We start from the raw sequence: 26,278 nt of genomic DNA on the forward strand, positions 1-26,278 counted from the left end.
TGTCAAGTCTCAGTACCGTTGTAACTAGTGGGCGACAAAGACTAAAAAAATTTGAATTTTTAAATTTTTAAATTTTTAAAAAAAAATTATATTTTTTAATTAAATTCCTTATTAATTGATTCGATTCCGACTTCAAAATCAATTATATTAAAAAAATATATACAATTTATAAATTTATATTTAATTAAAATTAATAATTATTTTTAATAATTTATATTTAAAATAAATTACATATAATTATATCATTTTTTTTTTTCTTTCAATTCATCTTATACTGAATGATATATTGATTGATATTGTTTCAAAATTCATTTAACATTGACGTAATTACGTGCACGTGCAAGTTTATTTTTATATGTAAATAACTTATCAATAAAAAGTGAATAGTGAAGAGAAATTTATTTATTTATACAACCAAGTGAATGAAACATGTGATTTTAAATATATGATATTTTTAATATTTTAAATATTTTCTAAAATATAATTTGAGATTTTTTTGAGATTTACAAATTTAGGTTAGTAAGATCAAGGAAACTATATAAAATTAAAATCTTAGAAGATTTTATATTAATTTGAATAACATGATTTTATATTTACGCCAAACATCAATATTATTACATAACATGGTTAGAAAATTTTATTCAATAGAAAAGATAAAAGAATTTGATAAATTTTGGAATTATTTAATGGAAAATTATAAGAATATGTTAGTAGAACATAATAATAGCACATCCAAAGAAATGTGGAAAAATGTAAGAAATTATATCGAATCAGAATGTAATTCTTTTCAAATTCTCGATTCTTTTATTTTGGATATGTTCTATTATAAGAATCATCCAAATCTTGGAATATATTATTATAAATTTTTAGAAGATAATAATTATAATCCTACAGTACATACCACAACAAAATATTTGAAATTATATCATCTAAAAAATGATTTAATTACAGAAATAGATAAAAAACATATTTTAAATTTATACGATAAACTTATGATTCAATATACTTCATTTAATACAAAAATGAGTAATATTCTTGTTAAAAGCTTATGTAAAATAGGCCAATGGAAGGAAGCTATTAAAGTTATAGAAAAATATGAAGCAAATGATAATAATTTGCTTCAAGAAGCATATAATGAATTAATTGCATATTTATTTGATCATAAAGAAGATAAATTAGCATATGAATATTTAATTAATACTATGAAAAAAACTGTAGGACCTGATGAAGATATATGTATTACATATTTAAAATATTGTTTAAAAGATAAACATACATTTATTGAAAAAATTGAGAAAATATTCACATTATGGAATAAATATGGTGTTAAACCTACTCAGAATGTTATATCAGAATATATGACAGCATGTATCGAACATGGTTGTTCTGTTAGTCAAACAACAATATCAAAGTATATATATTTAATAATTATAATATAAATAGTAATAAATAATTTCTTGTTTCTTATTCTTTTATTTTTTTTTATATAGTTTAAGATGCACAAACTGTAAACAAAAAATATCAGAAATAAATATATCTGATGAAGATTATAAATATTTATTTGAAGCTATAAAAAAATTTTTTGAACCTGCTATGTATTATATAACTTTGCCAGAAGAAATAAAAGAATATATAATGTTTGTCGAAAAAAATAAACCATTTGATGTTATTATTGATGGATTAAATATTATTTATACTATTCGAAATGATGATATGATATTCAAGTATAAGGTAAATAATTGATAATTACAGTGAATAACATAAATAAATTTATGATGCTATGATGAATATATTTTTTTTATGAATAAAATATAAATAATCAATTAAAAATTAATATATATATATATATTTTTTAGATCATAAAATTCATTAAATCTTGCGAAAAACAGAATAAAAAAATTCTGATCATTGGAAGAAAACATACGAAGAATTTTTTCAAAAGTTTACATATAAACATAGAAAATTGTTTCTTTGTTAACAATTGGTTTGTATTGCATTTATATACATATTTTTTTTCTATTGTTTCATATATATAATATATTGTTATTCCAATATTATAGGTCACATGATGATTTATTCATATTGTATGCAGCATTTTTAAGTGGAAAAGATGTTATAGTTGTTACTAAGGATTTACTGCGTCAATATAAATTTGCTATTCAAAATACTGAACTAAATATTATCTTTAATAAATGGCAATTTTTGCATCAATATTATTTTGATAAATATAGGGGTTTAAGAAAATTAAATTCAGAAACACAAATTGATGCATTTGTTCAAAAACAAAACAATTATTGGCATATACCATATATTATTGGTAATAAATGTCGAAAAAGACATACATCTTTTAATGATTGGTTTTGTTTCAACTTGCATAAATAAAATGATATATTTATTCATATTTTTGTTTAAGAATTATAAATTTTTAATTATTATTTTAATTTCACTTTTACATATATTACAATCAAATAAAATCAAATATTATATATATATGTATATATATATATATATTATAATAAAAAATAATAAAATAAAATATAATAAAAAAATAATAATAAAAAATAACAATAATAAAAAAATATATATATAATTTTATTTAAAATATTATTATAAATATTAATATTATATTGTAATTGAAATTTTTAATTTTTTATTTTGTGGATTTTTTATTATTTGCAATTTAATTTATTAGAAATAGAATAACAGAATATTAAATATATTTTTTGCATTTAATGTCTCGACTATTGGAATTCTCTTATTATTTTAATATCATTCTCAAAATGGTTAATATTTTTGTGAGTTTGACATTTCATGTCTGTTGATTTGCCTATCATACTAAATATAAACAAGGAAAGCAAACAGTGGGAGAAAGACAAAGATAAGATAAAAATTAGGAAATCAACGCCATCTTTTGAATGCAAAGATATCTTTTCAAAAAAATATTTTCAAAAGTACTCAAAAGATAATGTTAATAGTCCATTCTTATTCTATCTCTGCTTCTCTTACTATTTTACTGTCTTTTCTTTGTATGTTTCATTTGCGGCATTCTAGAGATTGGCGCTTCTTCCCTAATTCTTATCCTTATCTCTATTCTGTTTATTGTCTAATCTGTTAAAAATTTAGCTTAGTTAAAAATTTTAACATATTTTTTTGTTCAATTAAATTTTTTTATATGTCTTAATTATATATATTTCATACATATCTATCTTTATATATTTATACATTATATTAATATTATATATGTATATATGTGTATATATATGTGTATATATATATATATATAATATATATATATATATATTTATATATTTATATTTATATTTATACTTTTATATGTATTGAGAATATATAATTTTTTTTCTATATATTTTATGTATAAATTAATTTTTCCATATATTACAAATTGTCTTTATATTATTATACATATTTGCAATAGTGCAATAGAAATATTTATAAAAAGATATATCAAAAAAATTATTTTTAAAATCTGTTAACCAATTGTTTTGAATTTCCTATTTTTTTTTTTTTTTTTTTTTTTTTTTTTTTTACTATTTAATTGAATAGAATATAAATTTTTACACTCATCGTTCCAAATCATAGAAGACATGATTTTTTGCACAATCGGTATTTCAGAACATAAGACATAAAATTTCATTAAATGTTAAATCTATTCTGCACTTCGTCTGTGGTGAAATACGTCATGTCGATAACAAAGTATTATACAGAAATGTACTATCAGATGGCGCAAAATGCACCATTAGTGTAATACAATAAAATTTGTGTCATACATTCTAGTTTGTGTTTTTTAATGCAACAGGTGTTACGGTTCATCAAGTTTTCGTGTGAACTTTTTATAATACTCTGCTTTATATTTGGACAAGTGTTTATATATTTTTCAAAAATTTTTCGTGAGATTAATACAGACTATCATTTCTTATATATATTATTACATTACCTTACTTCAAAACGCGTATCATCAAGAAATTATTTTTGGAACTTGCAATACATGGTACGTTAAGAAAACAGTTATATGGCTGGAGGCAAGTATTTGTTTATTGATTATAAAAAAACAAAAAATAATATTTTACGTATCACTTCGAAAATTTTTTAAAAAGTTTCTAATATCATCGATCAAAACGAAATCTATAATATTTAGGTTATTAGGTTCACATGCTTGAACGAACATAATTTATTTTGTCATTATTTGCTTGTAAACAAGTTATAATCGTAATGACATCACGTATCAATATACTTATATATATATATATATATATATATATATATATATATATACAATCAGTTTTGTATCAAATTATTCTGACGTTATTATTATTTAATTTTATTTAAAATGGATTTTTAAAAATTTTTTATAAAATGATAATCGATAATAGTATTTACGATCGTATCGTGAAAAATATCATGAGAATAAATTTTTTGCTCCATTTTATTGCGCCATAGAATATGAAGAATTTTGTCGTTTGACAATCGAGCTTTGAAAACTTGATCTTTTTAAAGTAAGATACGTATATAAACGATTTCAATATGTACTTTTAATTTGAAACCATGCGTATTTGTTTCATATTATACGAATTATTTCTTCGTATATTACATAATTATATTTTTTAAATTAAGAAAAAAAAATTTTACAATAATTTTGAATAGTCTAAGTGAAGAAGTATCGTTATAAACTGATCACGTGACTATGATGTCACTAGTTCTGATTGTCGCATAGTCGCGTTCATTTCAAAAACGGATAGTATGGTTTAAACGCATGTACATATAAATGAAATCATAAATTAGTGAATTATTTATGCCAGCCAATTAACATGATGCATTCAACTCACATAGGAGACGATTCAACGAAAAAATGAATCAAGTTTGTTACAAGTTTCGTGAATATATTTTCTATTTCCACTTTTATCGAGGCATCATTCCATTTAAATCTGAAATGACAATTTATTAAAGAATAAGTACCATAAATATGTCGTAGATTGCATTATGATTCATTTACAATATTTTACTATATAAGAACTAATAATTTATAAATTTATTTTTGAAAAAATATTCTTTTCTAGTATAATGCACACTTGAATAGATATATATATATCTATATATCTATATATATATATATATATATATATATCTTATAGGTTGTGAATATACTTATACAATATAAACATATATAACAAACTATCTATTAAAGTAGAATAACATTGAATTCTGACTTGCATAATATTTGATTTAATTATCATATAAAGATTTCTGTAATACGTAATAATGTTATTAAAAAAGTGGAAAAAATAGAATCAATGTTGAAATCTCGACAGCACTTCCATCTAGTAGAAAACCATGTAATTGATATCGATGTAATTAACAATATCGATAATCTTCGATTCTAACATCGCAAAAGTGAATGGTCTGGCGTTGGTACTCTGTGGAAACCCGTTTCTGCGCGTAGGTGGTGCAAAAATATTAGAACCTACGCGAGTTTCACGCATTTGGCGTGTTTCAACGATCGAATATCCCTTGGCTTTTACGTTCAGTGTAAGAAAACGTAAGATACTACGCTTACCACTACCAGGATTATTCCAATAATTCGATACTCGTAAGTCTCGTAAGTCTCTTCTAGAATCGCAAATAAATTTAAGTAACCTGTCTATTGAATAAAATGACAATAAAAATGACTGTGAATTATTGCGTTAGAAGCAATTATTGCTTTAACTATCTTGTTGTAATTAATTTAATCTTTTCGCGGTATTTTAATGTTAACTATTAAATATTAAATGTTAAATATTATTATTCTTTTAATGATTATATGACGTAGGATTGAAGATTTATTGTTCGAATGTCTATGAATGCCTATAGTTAATAATATTTTTAATCATTACTACGAATATAATATAGGTTAAATAATATTGAAACGCACCACAACGTGTTTTGATAAATTTCACTCATTTCGTTCAATTATTTGAATTTAAAATTTGTAAACGTTACTTTTTTACCTTGAAAATCGATTTACGTATGAAACATTCGAAAATAATCCGCCAAATGGGAAAAAAATGGAAAGATGAAAATTCTAAAGATGATACAGGAAGTATTATCGATGCGACGCGCATCAATATCCTTTGGAATACTTTTCAAGATGCTTTGAGCACTCGACTACAGAAGTATTTTTGTAAATAACAGTTCGATCTTTGGAAACGGTAGTTAAAGCCGCGAGCTATACGGCCTCTTACTTTTATTACAGTGTTCCAGTGTTATACGTCGTCATTATGTGTTTCACCCTCGGTTCGCGTTTCCCGTTCTTCGTTAGCGCGAATCTCGATGTTATATCCCCAAAAACGTATAATCACGAACGAATGGAAGTGATATCGATAGCGTTAAGAAACAGGGTGAATGGAAAAAATTGGAAATAACTTTAACGTACGAGCGTGAAAAAGGGTTGTTTTCTCGTGTTTTAAAAATTTCTCTCGATCGTATATACGCGGTGAAAGTGATAGTGTGACGGTGGTAGTGGTATAAGTTGCTAATGAAACAAAATTTGAAGTTGAAAAACAAATTTTGAAATAAAAATTAACTTTATCGATATTATTAAGACATCGGTGCTTATCAATCTGTAATATCGATCTACCATGTTAAGCAATCTTTATTACTCGATGTATTGGAAATCTTGAGAAAGGAAGAGACAAATGGAGAGGATCACCAGTAAGCGTACATGTGGATAAGATAAAATTCATTCCACCTACCTGGTTCGTTGACATTTGACATCTACCACAAACTATCTTCCTTATCGGTCACATAACATACGTAGAAGATGATAACATATTCGCGAAAATAATTGCATTGTTATTGTCCACAGATTTACATCGGTATAAATACTTACGCTCTTTCGATATTCATAGACATTTCGATATCAATTTATTACATACGTATTTGCAAATTCTCTAATAAATCTTTTCAATATCGATTCCATTTATTTGATAAATAATATCGATAATATCTCTATTTTCTTCAAAGATGAGAAAATAACAAATATATATTCAATTCGAAACATAAACAAGACTAAGACGATTATTAAACAATTTGCAACGTACGTTGATTATCGAAGGAACGAAAGAAACGAAATCTAATTCTAATTCTAATTTTACGAATTTTTCCCATTTTCTATTCTTTACTCTTTCTATTCTTTTACTGCAAAATTGTCCGAATAAAATCGAATTCATTTTCGCAATTTTCGATTCCGTCCTCCCATTATATAAATATCAGTGAATCGAAACAGATCTTTTCGTTTTCGAAACAATTTACTCGAACAGTTTGGTGGCGAACGACGGATTCGCTTCCTTTCGCTTCGTGCACGGGGTGTATACGCCTATGGTGGACCACGCTCCTAAAATCGATTCAGAGAGACACAGACAGGGCATAGACCTCCGTGCGTAGAGTCGAATCGACGTAACTTTCCGAAATACCGTGCATTTCCGCATCGAAGGGATCAACGATCCCGTTCTTTTCTTGTTTTCGTATCGTCCTTTTTTCCATTTTCAACGATAATTTAATAACGTTCATTCGATCACAAACGCGATATCAAACTTTTACAATTACAACATTTAACAACGATTTAACGACGGATACGATAAAATTAAATTTAAAAGACGTCCATTTGACAGGCTGTTTACTTTTCATTATTTTATAGATTTTCTCTTCCCGCAGATTTCAAACTCGGATAAAGGAAACTCTATAAAAACGATATATCCAAGTACTACCGGGGAAGGAATACACGTTAAAGTCTGTTTCCTTTCCTGTTGAAATGTTGCTGATTCCCAGCCTTGATTGGCGAATCATCGTTCTGCGTCATTGACAAATAAATTATATTTCAATACTATACGTTTTCAAATCGAGTAGAAAAGAAAGTTTCTACGATAAATTATACATATTTGTGATGTATTTCTATTAGAATGTTACATAAATTGAGATACCACTTTTTCTCGCTGAAAAGTAAGTTAAAACGTTTCTGCATATCTAATCATTTCCGTTGGAGCAAAATTTACGAGTATAAGTTCCCCTGTGTTGCTATGTTGTGTAACCATTTACGAATTATAAAAATACGGATGAAAAAAAGGGAGTGATATAATACGTGGCTTGAATAAATTTTTTTTTTTTTTTTTTTGAAAAGATCAATAAGAAAATTCGTACACCGTTCATTTATAAAACGTTGTGAAAGTTGAAAGCGTAAAAATTGCTCAAACTCAAATTGAATATTTTTTAAACATCGTCATCTCTCAAGAATAAATATTACTTTTCATTTAGAAAATGATTTATCGATAGAATTACCGAGCGTACCTGGTTGGAAAAGTTTCATTTTTATTCTTCGAAAATTGTTCACGATTTCGTCGATTCTAGGTCGAAATTCTAGGTCTTATTCATTCTTCGCAATAGTCATATTATTTTTATTATTCCTCGTCGTTTATATCCACGTGTTTTTCTTCTGTTCGTTATATGTCCTAAAATGAAAAAAAGAAAGAAAGAAAGAGAAAGAGAGAGAGAGAGAGAGAGAAAGAGAGAAAATGGACGAAACACGATCGGTTGGAACACGTTCTTATTTCCACTCGATTACCCTCGGGCAACTTCGCTGTTGTAGTTCACTCCCGTAGTAAATAATGCACAGCGACACCTGGTACACCCTCTATATCACGCTACGTATGCACGGAAGCATGGTGTGCACACGTAGCCGCGTAATATATGCATGTATGCAGAACGATGGTGTGCGCATTAGCAAAATACTGCTCGATGTTCCACGTCGCTCCATCATACATCCCTATATGGGAATCGTGCACTCGCCGGTATATTTTATCAGTCGTGGACCCGTTTCATAGAGCGCCGCGTCGCGACGGGGAAAGGATCTCGCCACGGATGGCTTCGAAACTGCTGGCTGCGATTCACGCTCACGATTCTATTCACCAGTCTTCTCGCCTCGAAAGGGAAAAGAAACTTTGGAAAAATCGAATTTCCACTGCAATCGTATCTATCGTTGATTCATTCCATTCGTTCAACCGTATTGTTTTGTCATCGCAAAAGGAGATACCGATTTCCTATATCTTGTCTTGGAACTTGCGATTATTGCAATAACATCGCGAGTTAAGTTATAAAGTATCGCACCAATTTCATTTTCTTCAATTTTTTCCACGCAACGAAATCACGAAATTACGACGAAACGTATTATATTTGCTCGAAACGAATTATTGACGATTTATCGATAGTTTCTAAGGGAACAAGGTTGGAAGTTGGTTGGCGCGGAAATAGTCCTCCTTATTCTTGAAATTCCATCGTTGCTAATTTGATCGTAGTGGAGAGGATGAGGCCGGATGCGGTTATCATCTGCCGCTATTTCGACCGGGGACACGCGCCGTGGAGTTAGATTATAACCGCGTTTCCGGAAACGTTCGATTGGCCGTGTGGTATCGGAGCAATTCGTGCAATAACGACCACCGCCGCGTCGCGCCGCGTCGCCAACAGATAATATTGCTCGCGATAACGTTCCTCGCTACGTTCTACGCTTTCGTTCCATTGTTGGTTCGCGTTACGTATACAATTTATCGTAACGCGGCTTTTTCAACCATTCGAGCTTCGCTTCCAGATTTTTCCAGATTCTGGAATTCAATTCGTGGAATTTAAAAGTTTATTTCAGTGTAAGATTAAATTGGAGATCAAAAGTGTTATGAGTAAATTTTTACATTCGGATTCATTTTACATCCGTAATATGAAGAATAATTATCGTGATCGAGTCTTTATTTTCGTAAATTTGTCGTGGACGTGTGTCGCTTAAATTTTTAAGCTTCGACTTGAAACTTGAGGATGCAATTTAACAACGGCTTTCCAGATTTTTCCTCGTGTTTTGAACGTAATAAATAAGTAACTTTTTTTTTTTAAAATTACAATTTTTCAGAGTTGTTTGGGAAAACTTATATACACAAAGAGGAAATATTTTTCCTCGATATTAAATATATTCTGCCTTTTGCTGGATACATCGATAACTCGTGACCTCGGTCATCAGTTAAAACATACCTAAGTGGTTATTCAGCGATCTTCTTTTTGAACCGAATCAAACTACACGGTCATCGGTTGAAATAACATCTGATATCATCGAGCATAAACAATTTTTCAATAAACTTCAACTTTGCACGTCAACTATCGGAATCGTCTTTTATTTATGGACATGGTATTCTTACACATCAATCAATCTCATCAAAATCATCGTTTGAAGATCATTTTCAAAAAATTCCAAAAAAAAACAAAAGCTCCTCGTTGTATCTCGTTACTCGTCACGTTCACTTTTCGTCGCGTTTTTTCGAAAAAAAAAAAAAAAAAAAAATTAAAAACAAGAAAAAAGAACGCAACGTCAACGTGACGTAAAACATGGTCATGATCGAATCGAAGAAAACGATACAATAGCGAGCGACCACGTTCCGCCATCGTGGAACAATCGTTGCGCAACAATCGTTCGCCCCGAGACGTACAATGTATACGACGTGGTCGTCCAATGTAAACTCGATTGTAAAACAAACTATCATTTCCCCTCGTACGCTTCTCCAATACGTACGTCCGCGCTCTTTAAGTTTATGCCGTATTTGCGCCGTGATATCTTGACCAAGTTGTTCGTACGTGAGCACGCGTGTCTAAGGTTGGTGGAAGCCTTTATAGAACCAGACGAGTCGATTGAATTACAGTAACAGAGTTATCCCGTCGCTTGCCGCGACGCAGTCTAAGGGCTAAACACTGCGTCTCAACGGGATATAATAATTGATTTTCGGCTTACATATTTTGGGGTGATCGAAAGGGACGAGGTATCGCGAACGAAACGAGGCGAACGAAAGTTTCTTTTCTTCGATTCTCTCCGCTCAATATTTCCTTTTATTGTGAAAGATTGAGAGAAATCTACGATTACGATATCCAAGTATTTGCAAATATGAATAATTAATTAATACATAAATTAATGGTTAATTAAATAGTTGATTAATATAATTAACAAATTAATTAATTAATAAGATATAGTAATAATTACTATCGAAAAATGTAATATCGCATAGGCGAAGAAATGATTGATGGGTTATGGCGGATATTGGACGATTTCGAACGCTCGAGTATCGTTGCTGGTTAATACTGGTTAATTCGGATCGTGTTGAACAAAAGGTTTAGCCATTTTGACGATAGTCGTTTGCATTAAGTGGCTTTATCCGACGCGCGTATCCCCAATCTACATTTGACTTTGTAATTTCATTTATGTCGAATCGCGTATTCCGCCCGCAAACATTTGCGGCCAACGTTTCCTATCTCCGAGCAAACTTTCATTCGATCGTAACCGAGATCTCTCTTCGAAATTTTAAATCTCCTCCTTGTTTTTTTTTTTTTTTCTTTTTTTCCATCGAGCTTGACCATCCTTCCTTCAGTTACTATAGAAAATATATTTCGTCTGAATTGTCGACGGAACAATTGTATATCTTTGCGAATATTAAATTCGATAATTATATCGAATCATTTTGATGGTAATTATCGGAAATTAAAATGATATTTAAATGGATAATAATAGAAAAAGGAAAAAGGAAAAGGAGAAGATAAAAGAAGAAGGCACAAAGAGAGGACAGAAAACGATCGTGTAATAGGTTATTTATACGAGGATTGGAAAGAATTGAGTCGAACGAAGAATCGGATAACAGAGACCTTGAGATTTACTTACGCGTCGCTAGTTGGACTGTTAGACTCGTATGCATAGCACGCGAAGAAGCAGATCGAAGAAAATTTCAAACGAAAGAGTTGAGAAAAAAAACATAATGTTAATTAGCGGATACGTTTCCGGTTATTTTCATTTGATTTAATCTCCCTTTGTTGTTGCGCGTCTTAATTGTTTGGAAAAAAAAAAAAAAATAAAATAAAATAAAATAAAAGAATTGTTCGGGAACGAGATGTGTCATTGATTCCAATCGTTCGAATTGTTTCTATGTATTTTAGATTCTTTGTAACGGATTAATAGATTATTTAGATGCTTTGTAAATATGTAACACGAGTGAACGATATCAGTTAAATTAATAATTTAATTTTCAAGTAAATAAATAAATAAATGTATAAAAGATACGAATAAAAATGTTAATTTGTTTGCACGCTTTTCGTTTTATTGATATTTCTACTAACTAATTTAAATACGTAATACAATTTCGATCTTGCGATTGAATCATCGAAATAAACGAATTAGTTCGAATTATTATACTTAATTTTCATTTAATTTTTGTAGTTCAGAATCAAGAAATTCCATGTGTTCTATAATACAATCGGTATATTTTCGGGCAACTGTGCATTCGTCGTCGTCAGCGGCTAAACGGGAAAGAAGGTGTAAAAGATGTTATACGTGCGTTATATAATTAAGAACGTAATTTTGATCAGATTGACTTATACCTTCCTTAACACAGTGCTCGATAATTTCGTGTACATCCTCTGTAAAATTATTCGGTGTTAATTTTCGAATGCCAGCCTCGAGTTTCTCTGCGTTCAAAATATTACCGTCCATCTGAAACGGACATAAGATTTCTTTCTCTCAGCAGAAGAAGATGATTTAAGACGATTTGTCAATATTTCAGAATCGCTTTGAATCAAAATTCGTGATCTTTTTATGTTCTATTTCTGTTCGAGAATCGTGTATATCAATTTTGTTTCAAGATTTTTCACACTTGTTAGATAAATTTATTCGAACGAAGATATGTATATTCTGTATAATAAAGTATACTACGTACTCAAAAATAAGAAAAAGGATTAAGAAGAACGAGACATACCAAATTAACGTTTTGGAATAAACAGGCTTCGAAACATCCAAGCTTCTTCATTTGTTCCTCGCTCTTGTCTTCGTATTTGCTTTTCAGATCGGCTAATTAATTAAATTCGGGGTATTTTAATTATAGATTAATTTTAATTATTAACAATCGAACAGTTTATTTCATTTTCTTTTTCCATGAAAAGATTTACATACGTGTTTGAATTGCATTTTTCTAGTTTTAAACTAAAGAAGAGTGTGTTTGATCACGTATAAGATTATAAGCAAATAAACTAATTTTTACTTACAAAGATTGAAGCCTGCTTTTTGCGAACATAGAGTTGCTATCATGTCTGCGCGAACCAGCTACAGTGGAATTAAAATAAATGAAAGAAAATTAATATTTCGAGTATTAATATTAATAATTCAAAAAAAAAAGAAACAAGAAATATCCTTTTCTCTATTATCTATTCGGTAATTAGACAAATTTTAATAAGTTATTTTTAAAGTCGATTTTCTTGGAAAAAAAAAATTTGAAAAATTTTATTTCCAATTTTCTTAAATAAAATTTAGCATATACTTGGTTGGACATTTGATATTTGAAAAGTCATGAGCCACTGAATCGTTGATTCGGAGCAAAAACTAACCGCACAATATATTATAAAGAGAAGAAAATAGATGATTTTCATATTTGCGTTTTTTCTTTTTTCTTTCAAATATTATCCCAAGTGTTGAGTTAAACGTAAAAGGAAGTTGGCATAGGCGAGCAACTTCTTCGACTAACTAGACAACGTTTCGATCTACTATTTATACTCTATTAAGTGTATAAGGTGTAGAAAATTGATGTCTCAGATAATGGATTTACGTAATTTTATTCTCTGGGAAATATGGTTTATTAAAACATCATCGAGGTATCATCGTATCGTCGGATAATAATGGACGCAAGCTCGAAATAATTATTATAGAAAGGACATCATCGTTGGCAGAATTTTTATGTATGATAAGATCGTAGGAAAACAAAAAAAAAATAATGACAAAATCGATTCATCATTTAGATATTCGTTACTTTATTAAAAGTTTTTATACAATTAATTTATGTTGTAGTAGTTAAATCAAGGAGAGTCGTTGCTGCGCTCTTCTTCGCTCGTTGAGTTTGAGTTAAACGAGTACATAAATTGCTTGATATAGAATTTCACGTAATCGACAAGACATTTGGTAAATTTTTGAGCGGCCAAGCATTTATCCTCGTTCTTAGCTAAAAAAGAAAGAAAGAAAAAAAAAAAAAAAAAAAAAAAAGAAAGATACTTTATATCCTATTGCGTAAATTGTACATTACACTTATACTTGTACCATTATTGACACATTGTTGTATAACTTTTAGTATATCTTCCTTTTGATTGTCCTCCATTTCGTTTAAATATATATCGAATTTCTGCATGTCGAAGATGTTACCGTTCATCTGAAATCAAATGTTGGTCGATCGAAATTTTTACGAAATTTCACAGATGAAAGTCATCGTTTCGTTATATTCGTTATATTCTATAAAATGGGATTACGTTGGGGATAATTCTTTCACTACGTACCAGAGCCATCTTATGGAAAAGACAGGCTTCGATGCACCCTCGCTTTCTTATCGTTCTCTCACTTTTATCCTCGAGTAAAGAATTAATATCATCTAAAAAATTAATTTTTGCCAAATGATCTTTCATTCTCGTTTATCGCGCGATCGTTGTTTCTTTGAACATATTATCGATCGATCATTTTGAATCGTTCCGATTCTTTCTCAATTTTAGTTTAAAATCGGATTGAAACGGGAAGCATAGTCGATTTGTTGGAATTTTCACTTACCAAAAGTGAGATTCTCTTGTTCCAAACACAGTGTTAGATCGTCGACATGGTCACAACCAACCATCTGTTTTGTGAAATTATTAAAAAAAGTAAATTTTTTTTTCATAAATTTAGCAAAGATCACATTTTCTCGTCTAGATGAATAAGAATATAGCAATTGTTTCGTTTCTCGAAAAAAAAAAAAAAAAAAAAAAAAAANAAAAAAAAAAAAAAAAAATGCACTTTCACTGCGAGCACAAAAGATTCAAAATGCAATATTCAATTTAACGAATGGTAATAAAAAGAAGATAAAGATTTACCACATAAGAAACGATGCATAGTGTAAAAAGTAGGATGACGATGGTCTTCATTTTTTTCGATCTTTAGGACACTGTTGCCCCAAGAAACTTGAAAATGCGAACAATTTCCTCGACTAGTTGGATGATATTTCCAACTGCTATTTATACTCAATAAATGCATACTATGTAAACTAAATAAGCTTATTAATCATTCATAGATAACGAATTTGTGTAATTCAATTTCTCACAACAACAGACGTTTATATTCGTAAATAAAATATGATTAAATGATGTTTTTTGATGGATTGACCGTGTATTTACGCGCAACGTGTGACATCAAAATCGAGATACTGTTAAAATAATTCGAAATATAATAGTTTTTGAGTTTTATCGATTTGATCGATGACCAAACAATGTAATAAATGTATATAAATTAAAGGGGATAATCAAGGTTATCTGCTGTTCAGTTTATCGGTTTTTTAATTATATCTTTGTATTTTTCTTTCCTTAAACGATATGATTATTTGTCTCAATTATCTTCGTGGCTTTACAATATTTATAATATTGTTTGTAACATTCGATTTGATTCAGCTTCATCGAACGATATAGAAAGGATTTGAGAACAAATATGAAATCGAAACTATTAATAATTAATAGTTTTTTCCGAGAAAAAAGAAACTTTTCGAATTCAATTGATGATCGATTTTGAAAAAAATCTCTTCGCGATGTTGATATATTCGTGATAAGAAAATAGAAATTGGAATATAAAACACAATGCATTCATATGCAAATTCATTTCAAATAATATTCGAGTAAATTAAGTTTCAGCATTGTCGACTCGATTTTGTTTGTTAATATACATATATAAGAATCGAAAGATTATCTAGAAAATCTTGAACAGAGAAAACATTTTTTATCATAAATTTGATTATGATTTATTTATCGCAAAATATCGTCATTCGAAACTTCAATCAAAGCGCATATTTTATCAAAAAAATAAAAAATAACTTTGTCGTGTCTTATTTCCTTATTGTATTTTTCTCAATCTCATAAGTAGGTGTGTACTCGTACTTACAGACAATTAACGTGAATAATATCCATAATACTTCGTGGCTTCTAATTTTTAACGTGAATCGAAATTCGAGAAATCAATCGATTCGACTTTTTCAATCGATCGAATCGATTTACTCGCGTCAGTCGTTGGCTTCGAACTTATATTGAGTGGAATCATAATCTAGAGGTTAAAGATCGCATAATTCGTTGATTTTTGTGTAACAAGAAATCAGAATTAACGATAAATAGCAATTAGAAAAGTGGTTAAAAGTCGTTAGAATATTTATTAATATTCACTCTTTTCTCGAAATCATCGAGGAAATTTATTTACGTATCGACGGAATTCTATAAATAAAATTCGATTTACGTTAATTTGGGATGAAAAATGTAGAAAGGAAAGAAGATGATTGAAAATCCAATTTTTCTTCTCGATACTCGATGAAAATTATTTTTCTTCGAAGAGAATATTATTATTAAAAGAGAGAAGGGGGAAATTTCATATTCACGCTTCTTTTTTTTTTGAATTCCAATTTTATTCAAATTTATAATTTATATATACGTAGCTTTTGTGCTTTAAAATAACTTCAATTTGTGCTCTATATATCGCTTAAGAATTTTGAAAAACAAATTATAAAGTTTAATCCATTCTCGCATTTGTCCGTACCTTTGTTCGCTGAAATAATACCAATATAAATATTTTGAGCAAGCAGAAAATATCTCAATAGAAATAATTTAGTTGAAAAAATAGATAGGTGAACGAGAAGCAAAACATTAAATCATATCTCACTCGTGTTGTTATTTTTCGAAAAGATATATAAGTGAAAAATATTATCGTACAATATTATTTATAAGTGATCGAGATAAATTTCTCTAATAACGTTAATATTTATTTTTCTTTTATTATTAATGTTTTTTATTATTATATAATAATTATATTATAATTATAATTATATTATATATAATGTTATTTATTATTAATGTTACTTTATTTTTGATTATGATAATCAAAACGAATACGATCAAATTTCTCATATATGATAATTTTCGAAAAAGAGAAATTCTTTTCGATTTTTTTTTCGAATTATTAAAAATATTTTATTTATTTCTCTTTCAAGACATTCGATCGTAACTATAATTGGAAAACAGCTGTTTTCCTCGATACAAGAAAAATTTCCATTTGCTCGAAAAACTCACCTTCGTCGATGCATTCGCTTAATAATCTCTCGTCTATGGATATATTTTTTCTACTCGCCATTTCTACCAACTTGTTCAACTGAATTTCATCATTTTGTATCTGAAAAAAAAAAAAAAATGACGAAACGAATTTGAATAAATAATCACGACAACGGAAAAGAAAATAAACGATACTATTACGCTTACGATACGAGATTTTTCCAAAGTGCACGTAATGAAACAACTGTAATTCGTCAAGTATTTTTTTATATTTTCCTCCGATATATCTTCCTCTTGCAAAAGTTCCTGTATCTTTATGAAATCCTCTGATTGATAAAAAAAATTAGAATAATTAGAAATAACATATTTTTATACATACGAATAACTTAGTTTTAATTTAATTTAAATTAAATTTTCTCTTTCTTTTTTTTTTCAAGTAAAATTTAAATAATTATAACTTGATATATGACATATATCGTTATAAAGAAATAATATTAATTATATTACTAATGTTGAAGCCCATGTGTATTATGCAGTAATGTATATCTTTCATAGAAATGGCCATAATTTTCAAGATTTCGTTTATTCTATTTGCTCGAATGATTACCTGAAATAGATAACAATTACTCAAAGTTATTATTTAGTTTCGAGAAACAAAATATTTTTTTTTCTCTCTCTCTCTCTCTCTCTTTTCGATCGATTTACCGGTATTTGATTATTTATATGTAATAAATATGATCGTTAACGCGTACAATTGTTTAAAACAATTTTATTTCTAAATTAATTTCTAAATTTTTTTCGAACCGAGTTTACGAATTTTTCGAGGCTATATTCGAATAAAATACGCAATACGCAATAAATGATTTTTATTTTTAAGAGACTTTACGAGAAATGCTTACGGCAACAGAAAGAATATAAACAAAAATCACAAGAAATTTCTTCATCTCTCCAATCGATTATCCAATTATAATACACTGTCGACTATTAAAAATCACTATTGAAGAAATGGCGGAGAGACTCGAACCTGCTTCTTTGAGAAAATATGAAAACTGCATTAAGCTATTGCGAGACATTGATGCTTATATTTCTTGTTGACCATGAAAAAATTTTTATTTGATAAACAGGTGTCGGGTTTTTTTAAACCAAAATTTACTCGCACATATATGGAAATTAAATTAGTCAGCAAAAATGGAGTGATAGCGTATCGGGCAACGAAGAACATCAAGGATAATATTAAACAATCGTGCAATTTTATTTAAATTATTTTATCAGGATGCAGATAAGAAAAAGATAATTTTCCTTAATTTGCTTATTATATCTAGATATTATTATCTACAAAGAAAAAAGAAAAAAAATGAGAAAAAAATAGACAATTAACACATATAGAAGAGCATAATTTTGATAATTACGTTTCGACGAAATATCCTGTAATTTTTAAAACAAAACTCTTGAAAAAATAAGATCATTTTTATTTTTTCTTAATTTATTTTAAATTTGATTCAAGAAAAGCGAAACTTTATGCACACGTATATATTGTGCGAGCAATAATAATATCATCATAGATCTTCCAATTTGAGACATTAATTATTAATAATTATCGTTGAATATTATTCTTTATTACTTTTTACATAAGAGATATATGGATATCTAAAGAAATATTATATCCAAGAAAAAGCCAAGATTTTTCTTTTTAAATAAGATAATTTATCAAGAGATGATATAAAATATTCTCGAAAAAATAGATATTGAGTTATTTTCCTCTTCTCGCGACTCGAAAAATTTTGTTAAAATTATCTACAATCAATACGAAGCAAATAAGTATGGTAAAAATAAATATGGAAAAAAGTTTCTCTTACGAAAGGTGTGCAATTTCATTAATAAGAATGAGATTAAACGGATAGGATGCGGCGCGGCGATTCGAGGCATCGCGGCAGCTAAGCGCGGTCGGCTTATGAATAAACAATGCGCCGTTAACGCGTTATGAATAATTAACCTGCACTCGAGACACGGACATCGCGCTCCGTGCATTTCAACGGGGTATCCCGTTGTCCATGCTTTACGACCACCTAGTAGATACACATATACGCGAATTTATGATTCACTCTTGAAATCGATCGTACGTGGAAGTCGACCGTTTTCTTTCTTTTATATGGAAAACGAACGGAACGACGAGTAAAAAAAAAAACTCTTGTCATCAACATGTACACGAGAAGCAAGCAAAGAAAAAAGATTGTATCGTGTAAAATGAAAAATATTAAAAAAAAAAAGAAAAGATAATATAAATTTAATATTACTCTCTTAATTCTCTCATCCATGATATTTTCTAGTTGTTCTCGAATCTTGAAAATTGATGTGCAAAGAAAAGAGAGAGTACGCGTTATCGTAAGCGATTCACGTCGCGAGGCGGTTCACCTAATACAGCCTAATGTCGAAGTTGGCTCGACGCACACGATGGAATAAATAAAGTTGTAGGCCCAATTTTTCGCGATCAAACATTTTTCAACGATTATTTGCGATTATTTCCAAACGAATTCCAAAGGATCGACTCGCCAAGTTTTTCTTCTCTAATGGTCGCCACTTGCCTTCTTCTCGCGATCGCCGATAGATCGGGTGTAAATCGAGAGATGTCGCCAACTGTCCGTGTTAAAGAAACGAATCGTTGGATATGATACGTGACTCGAAACTTGGTAGATACATCGAACGGTTCGATGAATATTGTCGAAGGTAGGGAAAGGAGGGAAAAGATGAGCCGTGTATCATTTACATCGTTTTATTAAACGTGTACAATACGTGATAAACTCGTAATCTTCGGTACGTGACTTTTTCGTATTTACGTGAACAGCTTTTCGATGTAGCAGTCGGTATATTTGTTACCGATATTGCATTCGTCCGTTTCCCCTTTGGCTGTACAACAAGAGACAAACGATATGGATAAAAATATATTAATTTATCAACTTTTTATTATTGTATCAAATAAAATATTAATTATAATTTTGAAATTAACGATAATGACTTTGACTATATATATATATAACAATTTTTCACAATTTTTTTAAATATAATTATTTTCATTTTTCATTTCGAAACGATTCGAAACGATCGAAACTATTCGATTTTTCAAAATTTTCTACGAAATGTAGAAATAAGAGAATTTCGAGGAAAATTGAATAGAATGAATAGAAGCGTAATCGAATCAAATAGCAAGTATTTACCATTCTCGATACACTCATTCGCGATCCCTCTTACTAATTGGATATCATCCGCGTTGCCAGCGTGAACGACGTCTATCATCTTGTACACTGGTTCTACATTAAGTTCCGTGCCTTTCAACTAGGTGGAGAAAGTTGAGAAAAAATGTTTAAAGCGAGTTGTCCAACCGAGTTAATCGAATATTTAACTTGACGATATTAACTCTCACCATGCCTATTCGTTTCATCACGCAGGCTTTCAAGCAACCAAGTTGCTTCATATCAGCTCCATTTTTCGCCGCTTGTATATTCGTTACGATATCTGAAACGTAACGATTCGGTCGGCAAACAAACTATAAACTTCATCGATATTTCACTAGTAACTAGCTATATGAAATACTAGATATGAAATGAAATCTTAATAATTTTCAAATACGTGTCGATGATCCTAATTCTTTTGTACGAAAAAAAAAAAAAAAAATCGATCACCTTCGTTCGAAACGTGAAGTTCGTCGGCGCATGGCATTATATCAGGCATCAAATACTCCATGTACTTTGCGACTATGGTGTCTTGATCTATGCCACGTACAGCAGTCTGCAAATATAAATTGATTTATCGATTGATTTCTTCTCTCCTCCACCATGATCGATCGGTTACTTTAGGAAATACTTTAGGAATTTGCGAATGTACGAACGAAATTAGAGGGGAAAAGGCGAAAGTTTTCCGATGCTTACCACAGCGGCTAGCAGACAAGTAACGGTGACGAGAGTGTTCATCTTTATAGCAACTTAATCCTCGAAATCGAGATCGATCGGTTTTCTATAGTTTCCAAAATGGTACTGTTGCGCTGTACACCGAACTATGGATATTTATATCCGAAGGAAGCAGGATACGCTAGTTGCCACTGGGACAATAGCGGGGTGTTAAGGTCTAACATTTTAACAGCAGGAAACGAGATAATTAGATTTATCTACGCTACTGATTTACGTAAGATCGGTTCAAATACGGGCGAAACGCGTATGTAATTATTGCCGGTACGCGTTGAATTTGTCACGAGATAATGATTGTTTGTCGCGCGTTTTGGCGATCGTGGAAGAAGGATTCGTTCAAATTATGGGATCGAAAACGAGTCATCATCTACAATGATTGCGTCCTCGTGCACGCTGTAATCTCGAACGAGGGACTAAAAATTAAAAGTGACAATGTAATCGGGCGTTGCCGATTTCTTTGTTTGTTCATGTTCTCTTGTAGATACGTGTTCTTGGAATCTTTGATCGGCGAGTAACCAACAATTAACGAGACTTCCTCGCGATGTTATTTAATTGTTTGTGAAGAGAGATGAAAATATTTCGAGTTTGTTCTTTGTAATATTTTGATCTTTTCGTCGAGGCTAAGGTTTTATTTTGTCTAAGGTTTTTTCGGATGGAGATACATCGATTAATAAAATAAAATCGTACGGGACAATTTTTATAATTTATTCTATAATTTTTGTGTGCGTTTTGATTTCTTTGTTTATAAAAAAAAAAAAAATCTCTTATTAATTCTCTTATCGTATTTTATTTACATATATTGCGATTTATTTTATTTTGTTTGTATATTTATTTATTAACGGGAGGAAAAGAAACTTTAGCTTTATTAAAATTTTAAATGAGATTTTTTTACGATGTTTTTGAGACTGTTGTTTATTGCTAGGAAACAATATAAAAGTAATTTATTTGCTATTCTTAATTAGTATTAAAAAATGAATAAAATTGAAGGAAAAGTATTTCTTGAAGAGCAAGTTCTATGTAGGTAAATAATTTTTAACGTCACAATTAATCGCAGTGGCAAATATCAAAAATAAAAAAGAAAAAAATAGAGATTTTCGGATTTTCGGATGATCGATCGATTAAATTAATATATTCATTTGTTCGAATGAGACCGTATGGTTATAAGCATCGAGGCTTGATAATGCAATATCGTAAAATTGAAAAATCAAAATGATGTTTCATTTCATGTTTGATATCTTACTCCGTCTAAATAGAGGAAATTCAATTACATGCATATCTAAAAATCGATTTAATATTTAATATTATCTAATCCAATATATTCCATAACGTAAATTATCAAATTGTAAATACGCAAATTGTAGAAAAGATTTTTCTTTATGTATGATTCTCGACGAATAGTATAATTAAACATAATTGTTCGAATAAAAATTCTATTTTGTGAAATTTTTTGTTTCTAGATTTTGAAGATTGTAAAGGAAAAATGCAAGAGATTTGTAATAATTTCATTGAAAAATTTACAAAAAAATTAAGATACATTCAGGAATAATAAATTGAATCTATCATCTATTAAAAAATATTTATAATAATATGAACTTCTTCAAAATTCTTCAATATTGTTACATAATTACAGACAAATATAGGTTAGGTGATAATTATAGAAGGTTACAGAGGTGGGAAATATTAAAGGAAGAAAAAACAACAATATTTATTTGTATAATAAAATAATTTATCAAATTATAAAATTTAGGAACACAGTAATATTTAAAGGCTAGTCTTTCAATGTAAAAGACAGCCATTCGTAGATCTGTGATAAAATTATTTGCGCATGGAAATTTGAAAAAAAAAAATTTTTTTTCGAAAAATTATCGATCGAGGACCGATTATAGAATAAAACATGGTCGATGATATTTCTTAGACTCTTCTACATTGCGGTTTGGTCCTGGTATTTCTGCACACTGCTTTTCCACGGTTATGAACGTGATGGCCAAGATAACGACGATGTGCAGGTGTGTAGAAATTTCTCTTGCTTCCTCGATAATATCGCGAGTTCTCTATTGAAAGATCGTTCATGGCACTAAATAGAGCTGCAACAAATATTACAGATACTTGAAATTACATTAATGTTCGATCGTGATTAGATAAATACTAATTACTTGGAAATTTTGTACAAAGATATTTCGAAACAATTTCGAAACCAAAACAAAATAATAAAAATAATAAAAAATTTAAATACGATAAATCGGTCTAAGCAAGTAAAATAAATATTACGAAATTACTGCACCCAAAGTATTATTTTCGGCGTAATCGTATTTAAAAATCACCTCCTTGTCATTTTCATAGATGCACTTGCCAAATTGCCACGCAACCTCGCATCCCTCCGTAGCTGTCACTAAAAATCAATAAAAATTATCAATCAACAATGAGCAAGAATAATTAACTTTTATACTATCGATTGGCACGATGAACAAACACTTGCCTTCCTTCTTGCACGTTTCGACTACGCTCTCAACGCGTGGAATGTATTCCTCGAATAATATCATACGGGCATTCTTCACGAAAAAATCCCACAGAATAACGTCGTTCTTCATCTAGGAACAAACTTTTCTCGTTCTCATTAATCCTTTCGAGAAAGACGGAGAAAAAGATTTATTTGAAAAGATTCGTTTACCGCTTTAGTCGTTATCAAGATGCACTTCATGTAGCACATCAGCCTCTCGTCCTGCGGGAATTCGCCTCTGAATTGGCCGTCTAAAAGCTCTGTAGCGAAAAACCGTCAAACGTGAATCAAATTTTCGAGAAAAAAAAATTCGTCGGATCGTTGAATAAAGTGAATTCTATCGCGCATTCGATTTCGATCAAATTTCCAATTATCGAGAGTCGCCGTCGCGAACGTCACGAACCCACGAATCATAAATTTGCAACATTTTTCTCTACCAACTGCTCGAAGAAATTTCATAGAAGCGAGTGCGAAACACTGGATAATCGCAACGATTGAACGTCGCATCTATCCAAAGGAACAGTTCGTATTTCTAGTTCCTTCGAAACATCCATCGAGAAAAGTATAATACCTTTGGAGGTATCGTTCTTCTTGCTGCAAACTTTCCTCAGGTTCTTGATAGTTTTCTTCGCTTCCTCGATGCTCATCTTTTTCTGTATATGCAAGAAAAAAAAAAAAAAGAAAAGCCAAAAGTGCACGATGCGCGTACGCTCGAAGGCCAATTACACGAAGAATCGATCGATCAACTTACGCTCACGGTATCCTCGATCGCTAATAGGACGAGCACCAACGCAACCAGCAAGGAGACGCCGAGCCTCTTCATTCCGTTTCTTTCTTTTAAACGTATCTAACTTGGCAATGCCGCGGACAAAATGGAGTAGCGTTTGTCCCCCATGGATAGAACGTGGCACGATTGCGCGTACCCTGTTTTATAATCCGTATCGTGGCGGTAGGAGAAGAAAGAATTATTCGTATTTTGTGGGTGTTGCTCGAGTCTCGAGGCAAGCATTATAGTTTGGTTAATAATTAACGTGTTACCTCCACTTTCCGTGCACGATCTTGAGATCAAAGCTATGCCGGAAAGGGAGGAGTAAGATTACCACGTGATTCGAATTACGTCGTCGATAAAATAATTATAAAGTATTACGTACACAAAATATTCATCGACTCGTTTTAACATCGAATCCTTGTATCTCGAGAACCATTGCCATATTTGGTAAGCGATTTTTCGATACGATATTCGTTTTTGTTCTGGCAACACGAATCTCTAGATCCCTATCTTTGTATCCTTTCCTTCTTCCCTTTTTATCTTTTGCTCTTTTCGTTTTTCGAAATTTCGCGAATCAACTAAATATACGATCGATGACAAATTTTCGAAAATCCGCATATCAGTTTTACTTCTACGAATATCTCGTTTATGTAAATATATATCGTATATTGAATAAATTGTAAATTAAATTAAACACGATTGGAAGTTAGTTGAAGGAGATTAAATTTGATTAAAATTTCCATTTTATCGCGAAGGATATAAAATCGAGCGTGTCCATGAATAGCGGAGAAAGTTCGCGTTATGATATCGTTAAAAAAGGAGCACGCAGATGTTGAGATGTGGGTGAAGGAAGGCTGGTATTGCGCGATCGGATTCCATCATCGTCGTCGGTTCTTGCTTCGATTCGATGTCATCATCTCACGAAATTTTTCTCGTTCACACACGTGTACTGTATTTTCAGTCGGCGTTGATACATCCTTTGGTACGTACATTTTATCTCATCAATTACGACCACTCTCCGCAACCTGCCAGATCGTAGATGATACTCTTCCTCGTAAACATCGATCGTTTAAGAGATAAGAAAGAACGTAACGTGAGAACACTCGATTCGATTCGATTCGATTCGATTCGATTCGAACGATAAAGGGAAACGACTCGATGTCTGGATCTTTATAGGCGACCGATCGACGATCGCGTGCGACTAAACTAGCTTTTTCCGTAATCGTGTGTGTGTGTAAAGGAAGAATGGAGGACAGAAGAATGCGGAAAGCGAGAAGTGAATAAAAAGGAAGGAACGCGAAGTGGAAACAGTGGCAACAATGTTACGAATTACGGAAAGGGAAAGACCTGTTGGAGAATCGCGCGGAGCGAGGCATGAGAATAACGTGACCTCTGCGACGCCACCCTAATTAAATGGCTTTAATTACCGGTAATAACTGTGTTTCGAGGCGGATTATGTAACACGAACATGAGTATCGTCGATAAGAAACTCTTTATCCAGAATCGTAACAACGAATTTGGCTCTTCTCTCAAATTATTTGCTTAAAGTAAATCAAAAAAAAAAAAAAAAGAAAAGAAAAGAGAGAGAGAGAGAGAGAGAGGAAAGATCGAATTGCATGTAATTAAAAATATTCCAGAATTTTTTTCTATCCGAATAAGAGAACTATCGACAAGAATCTTATTCTCTCATCATTCAAGTTAAGAAAAATATCGCTTCCTTCACTCGAATAAAATCTCGAAACGTTATATATTGGGCGACAATGCGTCACATTGTTGCAATAACATCAGCACCAAAAAAAAAAAAAAAAAAAAAAAAACACGCGATAAATGAAGCGTTTTCGAAACGCAGAATCACGAATCGATAGCCTCGTGACATCGCATAATAAATTAATCGCGTACTCCGTCGCG

The 26,278-nt window shown here is 30.3% G+C and overlaps 7 protein-coding genes across 11 annotated transcripts in view; 2 read left to right on the forward strand and 5 right to left on the reverse strand.

Annotated features, from left to right (window-relative positions):
- The first annotated feature begins 494 nt into the window (after nt 1-494).
- Nucleotides 495-2,447, forward strand: LOC122713387 (mitochondrial ribonuclease P catalytic subunit). Its single transcript, XM_043933787.1, has 4 exons — nt 495-1,411; nt 1,491-1,731; nt 1,857-1,984; nt 2,061-2,447. Exons 1-4 carry the CDS (start codon nt 582-584, stop codon nt 2,380-2,382), a joined length of 1,521 nt encoding a protein of 506 aa, XP_043789722.1. The 5' UTR covers nt 495-581; the 3' UTR covers nt 2,383-2,447.
- A 1,394-nt stretch (nt 2,448-3,841) lies between these two features.
- LOC122713385 (protein sprint) overlaps nt 3,842-26,278 on the forward strand; it is a 144,257-nt gene continuing 121,820 nt past the window's right edge. For all 3 annotated transcript variants that reach the window (XM_043933772.1, XM_043933763.1, XM_043933765.1), the window contains exon 1: nt 3,842-4,009. The gene's annotated coding sequence lies outside the window, so the exon portion shown is untranslated. The remainder of the gene's footprint in view (nt 4,010-26,278) is intronic.
- LOC122713397 lies at nt 12,140-13,570 on the reverse strand. Its single transcript, XM_043933814.1, has 5 exons — nt 13,441-13,570; nt 13,102-13,159; nt 12,816-12,907; nt 12,442-12,553; nt 12,140-12,360 (listed from the first exon to the last, which is right to left on the reverse strand). Exons 1-5 carry the CDS (start codon nt 13,480-13,482, stop codon nt 12,257-12,259), a joined length of 408 nt encoding a protein of 135 aa, XP_043789749.1. The 5' UTR covers nt 13,483-13,570; the 3' UTR covers nt 12,140-12,256.
- On the reverse strand, nt 13,837-15,572 carry LOC122713391. The gene is made up of 5 exons (XM_043933807.1): nt 14,941-15,572; nt 14,642-14,705; nt 14,377-14,468; nt 14,144-14,252; nt 13,837-14,048 (listed from the first exon to the last, which is right to left on the reverse strand). The coding sequence occupies exons 1-5, from the start codon at nt 14,989-14,991 to the stop codon at nt 13,906-13,908; spliced, it is 459 nt and encodes a 152-aa protein (XP_043789742.1). The 5' UTR covers nt 14,992-15,572; the 3' UTR covers nt 13,837-13,905.
- LOC122713394 lies at nt 16,527-19,680 on the reverse strand. Of its 2 annotated transcripts, none has more exons than XM_043933811.1 (5): nt 19,440-19,680; nt 17,653-17,752; nt 17,353-17,471; nt 17,167-17,266; nt 16,527-16,645 (listed from the first exon to the last, which is right to left on the reverse strand). In XM_043933811.1, the coding sequence occupies exons 1-5, from the start codon at nt 19,458-19,460 to the stop codon at nt 16,569-16,571; spliced, it is 417 nt and encodes a 138-aa protein (XP_043789746.1). In that variant the 5' UTR covers nt 19,461-19,680; the 3' UTR covers nt 16,527-16,568. The 2 variants fall into 2 exon arrangements, with proteins under 2 accessions (XP_043789746.1, XP_043789745.1); XM_043933810.1 differs by lacking the exon at nt 19,440-19,680 and adding an exon at nt 18,045-18,230.
- On the reverse strand, nt 19,900-21,199 carry LOC122713395. Its single transcript, XM_043933812.1, has 5 exons — nt 21,069-21,199; nt 20,823-20,928; nt 20,564-20,655; nt 20,358-20,475; nt 19,900-20,049 (listed from the first exon to the last, which is right to left on the reverse strand). The coding sequence occupies exons 1-5, from the start codon at nt 21,108-21,110 to the stop codon at nt 19,976-19,978; spliced, it is 432 nt and encodes a 143-aa protein (XP_043789747.1). The 5' UTR covers nt 21,111-21,199; the 3' UTR covers nt 19,900-19,975.
- On the reverse strand, nt 22,851-24,844 carry LOC122713390. Of its 2 annotated transcripts, none has more exons than XM_043933805.1 (6): nt 24,353-24,844; nt 24,173-24,254; nt 23,773-23,861; nt 23,581-23,692; nt 23,386-23,493; nt 22,851-23,188 (listed from the first exon to the last, which is right to left on the reverse strand). In XM_043933805.1, the coding sequence occupies exons 1-6, from the start codon at nt 24,422-24,424 to the stop codon at nt 23,016-23,018; spliced, it is 636 nt and encodes a 211-aa protein (XP_043789740.1). In that variant the 5' UTR covers nt 24,425-24,844; the 3' UTR covers nt 22,851-23,015. The 2 variants fall into 2 exon arrangements, with proteins under 2 accessions (XP_043789740.1, XP_043789741.1); XM_043933806.1 differs by having other exon boundaries at nt 23,021-23,188; nt 23,426-23,493.

Source organism: Apis laboriosa, unplaced genomic scaffold (assembly GCF_014066325.1).
Source record: "Apis laboriosa isolate Shangri-la unplaced genomic scaffold, ASM1406632v1 scaffold23_cov150, whole genome shotgun sequence".
NCBI classification, from domain to species: Eukaryota; Metazoa; Arthropoda; class Insecta; order Hymenoptera; family Apidae; genus Apis; species Apis laboriosa.

Excerpts from the sequence above, each read along its gene's own strand:
- LOC122713397 (XM_043933814.1), bottom strand. The coding sequence starts at position 13,482 with ATGAAAATCATCTATTTTCTTCTCTTTATAATATATTGTGCG. Across the intron at positions 13,160-13,440 it reads TCTTTATAATATATTGTGCG|CTGGTTCGCGCAGACATGAT; the intron begins GTTAGTTTTTGC and ends ATTCCACTGTAG. Across the intron at positions 12,361-12,441 it reads CGAGCACTGTGTTAAGGAAG|CCGCTGACGACGACGAATGC; the intron begins GTATAAGTCAAT and ends TTTCCCGTTTAG.
- LOC122713391 (XM_043933807.1), bottom strand. The coding sequence starts at position 14,991 with ATGAAGACCATCGTCATCCTACTTTTTACACTATGCATCGTTTCTTAT. Across the intron at positions 14,253-14,376 it reads TTTTCCATAAGATGGCTCTG|ATGAACGGTAACATCTTCGA; the intron begins GTACGTAGTGAA and ends ATTTGATTTCAG. Across the intron at positions 14,049-14,143 it reads ACAACAATGTGTCAATAATG|CTAAGAACGAGGATAAATGC; the intron begins GTACAAGTATAA and ends TTTCTTTTTTAG.
- LOC122713394 (XM_043933810.1), bottom strand. The coding sequence starts at position 18,089 with ATGAAGAAATTTCTTGTGATTTTTGTTTATATTCTTTCTGTTGCC. Across the intron at positions 17,472-17,652 it reads ACACATGGGCTTCAACATTA|AGGATTTCATAAAGATACAG; the intron begins GTAATATAATTA and ends TTTATCAATCAG. Across the intron at positions 16,646-17,166 it reads AAGCGAATGCATCGACGAAG|CGAACAAAGGTACGGACAAA; the intron begins GTGAGTTTTTCG and ends GTATTATTTCAG.
- LOC122713387 (XM_043933787.1), top strand. The coding sequence starts at position 582 with ATGATTTTATATTTACGCCAAACATCAATATTATTACATAACATGGTT. Across the intron at positions 1,732-1,856 it reads ATATGATATTCAAGTATAAG|ATCATAAAATTCATTAAATC; the intron begins GTAAATAATTGA and ends TATATTTTTTAG. Across the intron at positions 1,985-2,060 it reads TGTTTCTTTGTTAACAATTG|GTCACATGATGATTTATTCA; the intron begins GTTTGTATTGCA and ends CCAATATTATAG.
- LOC122713390 (XM_043933805.1), bottom strand. The coding sequence starts at position 24,424 with ATGAAGAGGCTCGGCGTCTCCTTGCTGGTTGCGTTGGTGCTCGTCCTA. Across the intron at positions 24,255-24,352 it reads CGATCGAGGATACCGTGAGC|AAAAAGATGAGCATCGAGGA; the intron begins GTAAGTTGATCG and ends TTGCATATACAG. Across the intron at positions 23,494-23,580 it reads CGAAACGTGCAAGAAGGAAG|TGACAGCTACGGAGGGATGC; the intron begins GCAAGTGTTTGT and ends ATTGATTTTTAG.
- LOC122713395 (XM_043933812.1), bottom strand. The coding sequence starts at position 21,110 with ATGAACACTCTCGTCACCGTTACTTGTCTGCTAGCCGCTGTG. Across the intron at positions 20,656-20,822 it reads ACTTCACGTTTCGAACGAAG|ATATCGTAACGAATATACAA; the intron begins GTGATCGATTTT and ends GTTACGTTTCAG. Across the intron at positions 20,476-20,563 it reads TGATGAAACGAATAGGCATG|TTGAAAGGCACGGAACTTAA; the intron begins GTGAGAGTTAAT and ends TTCTCCACCTAG.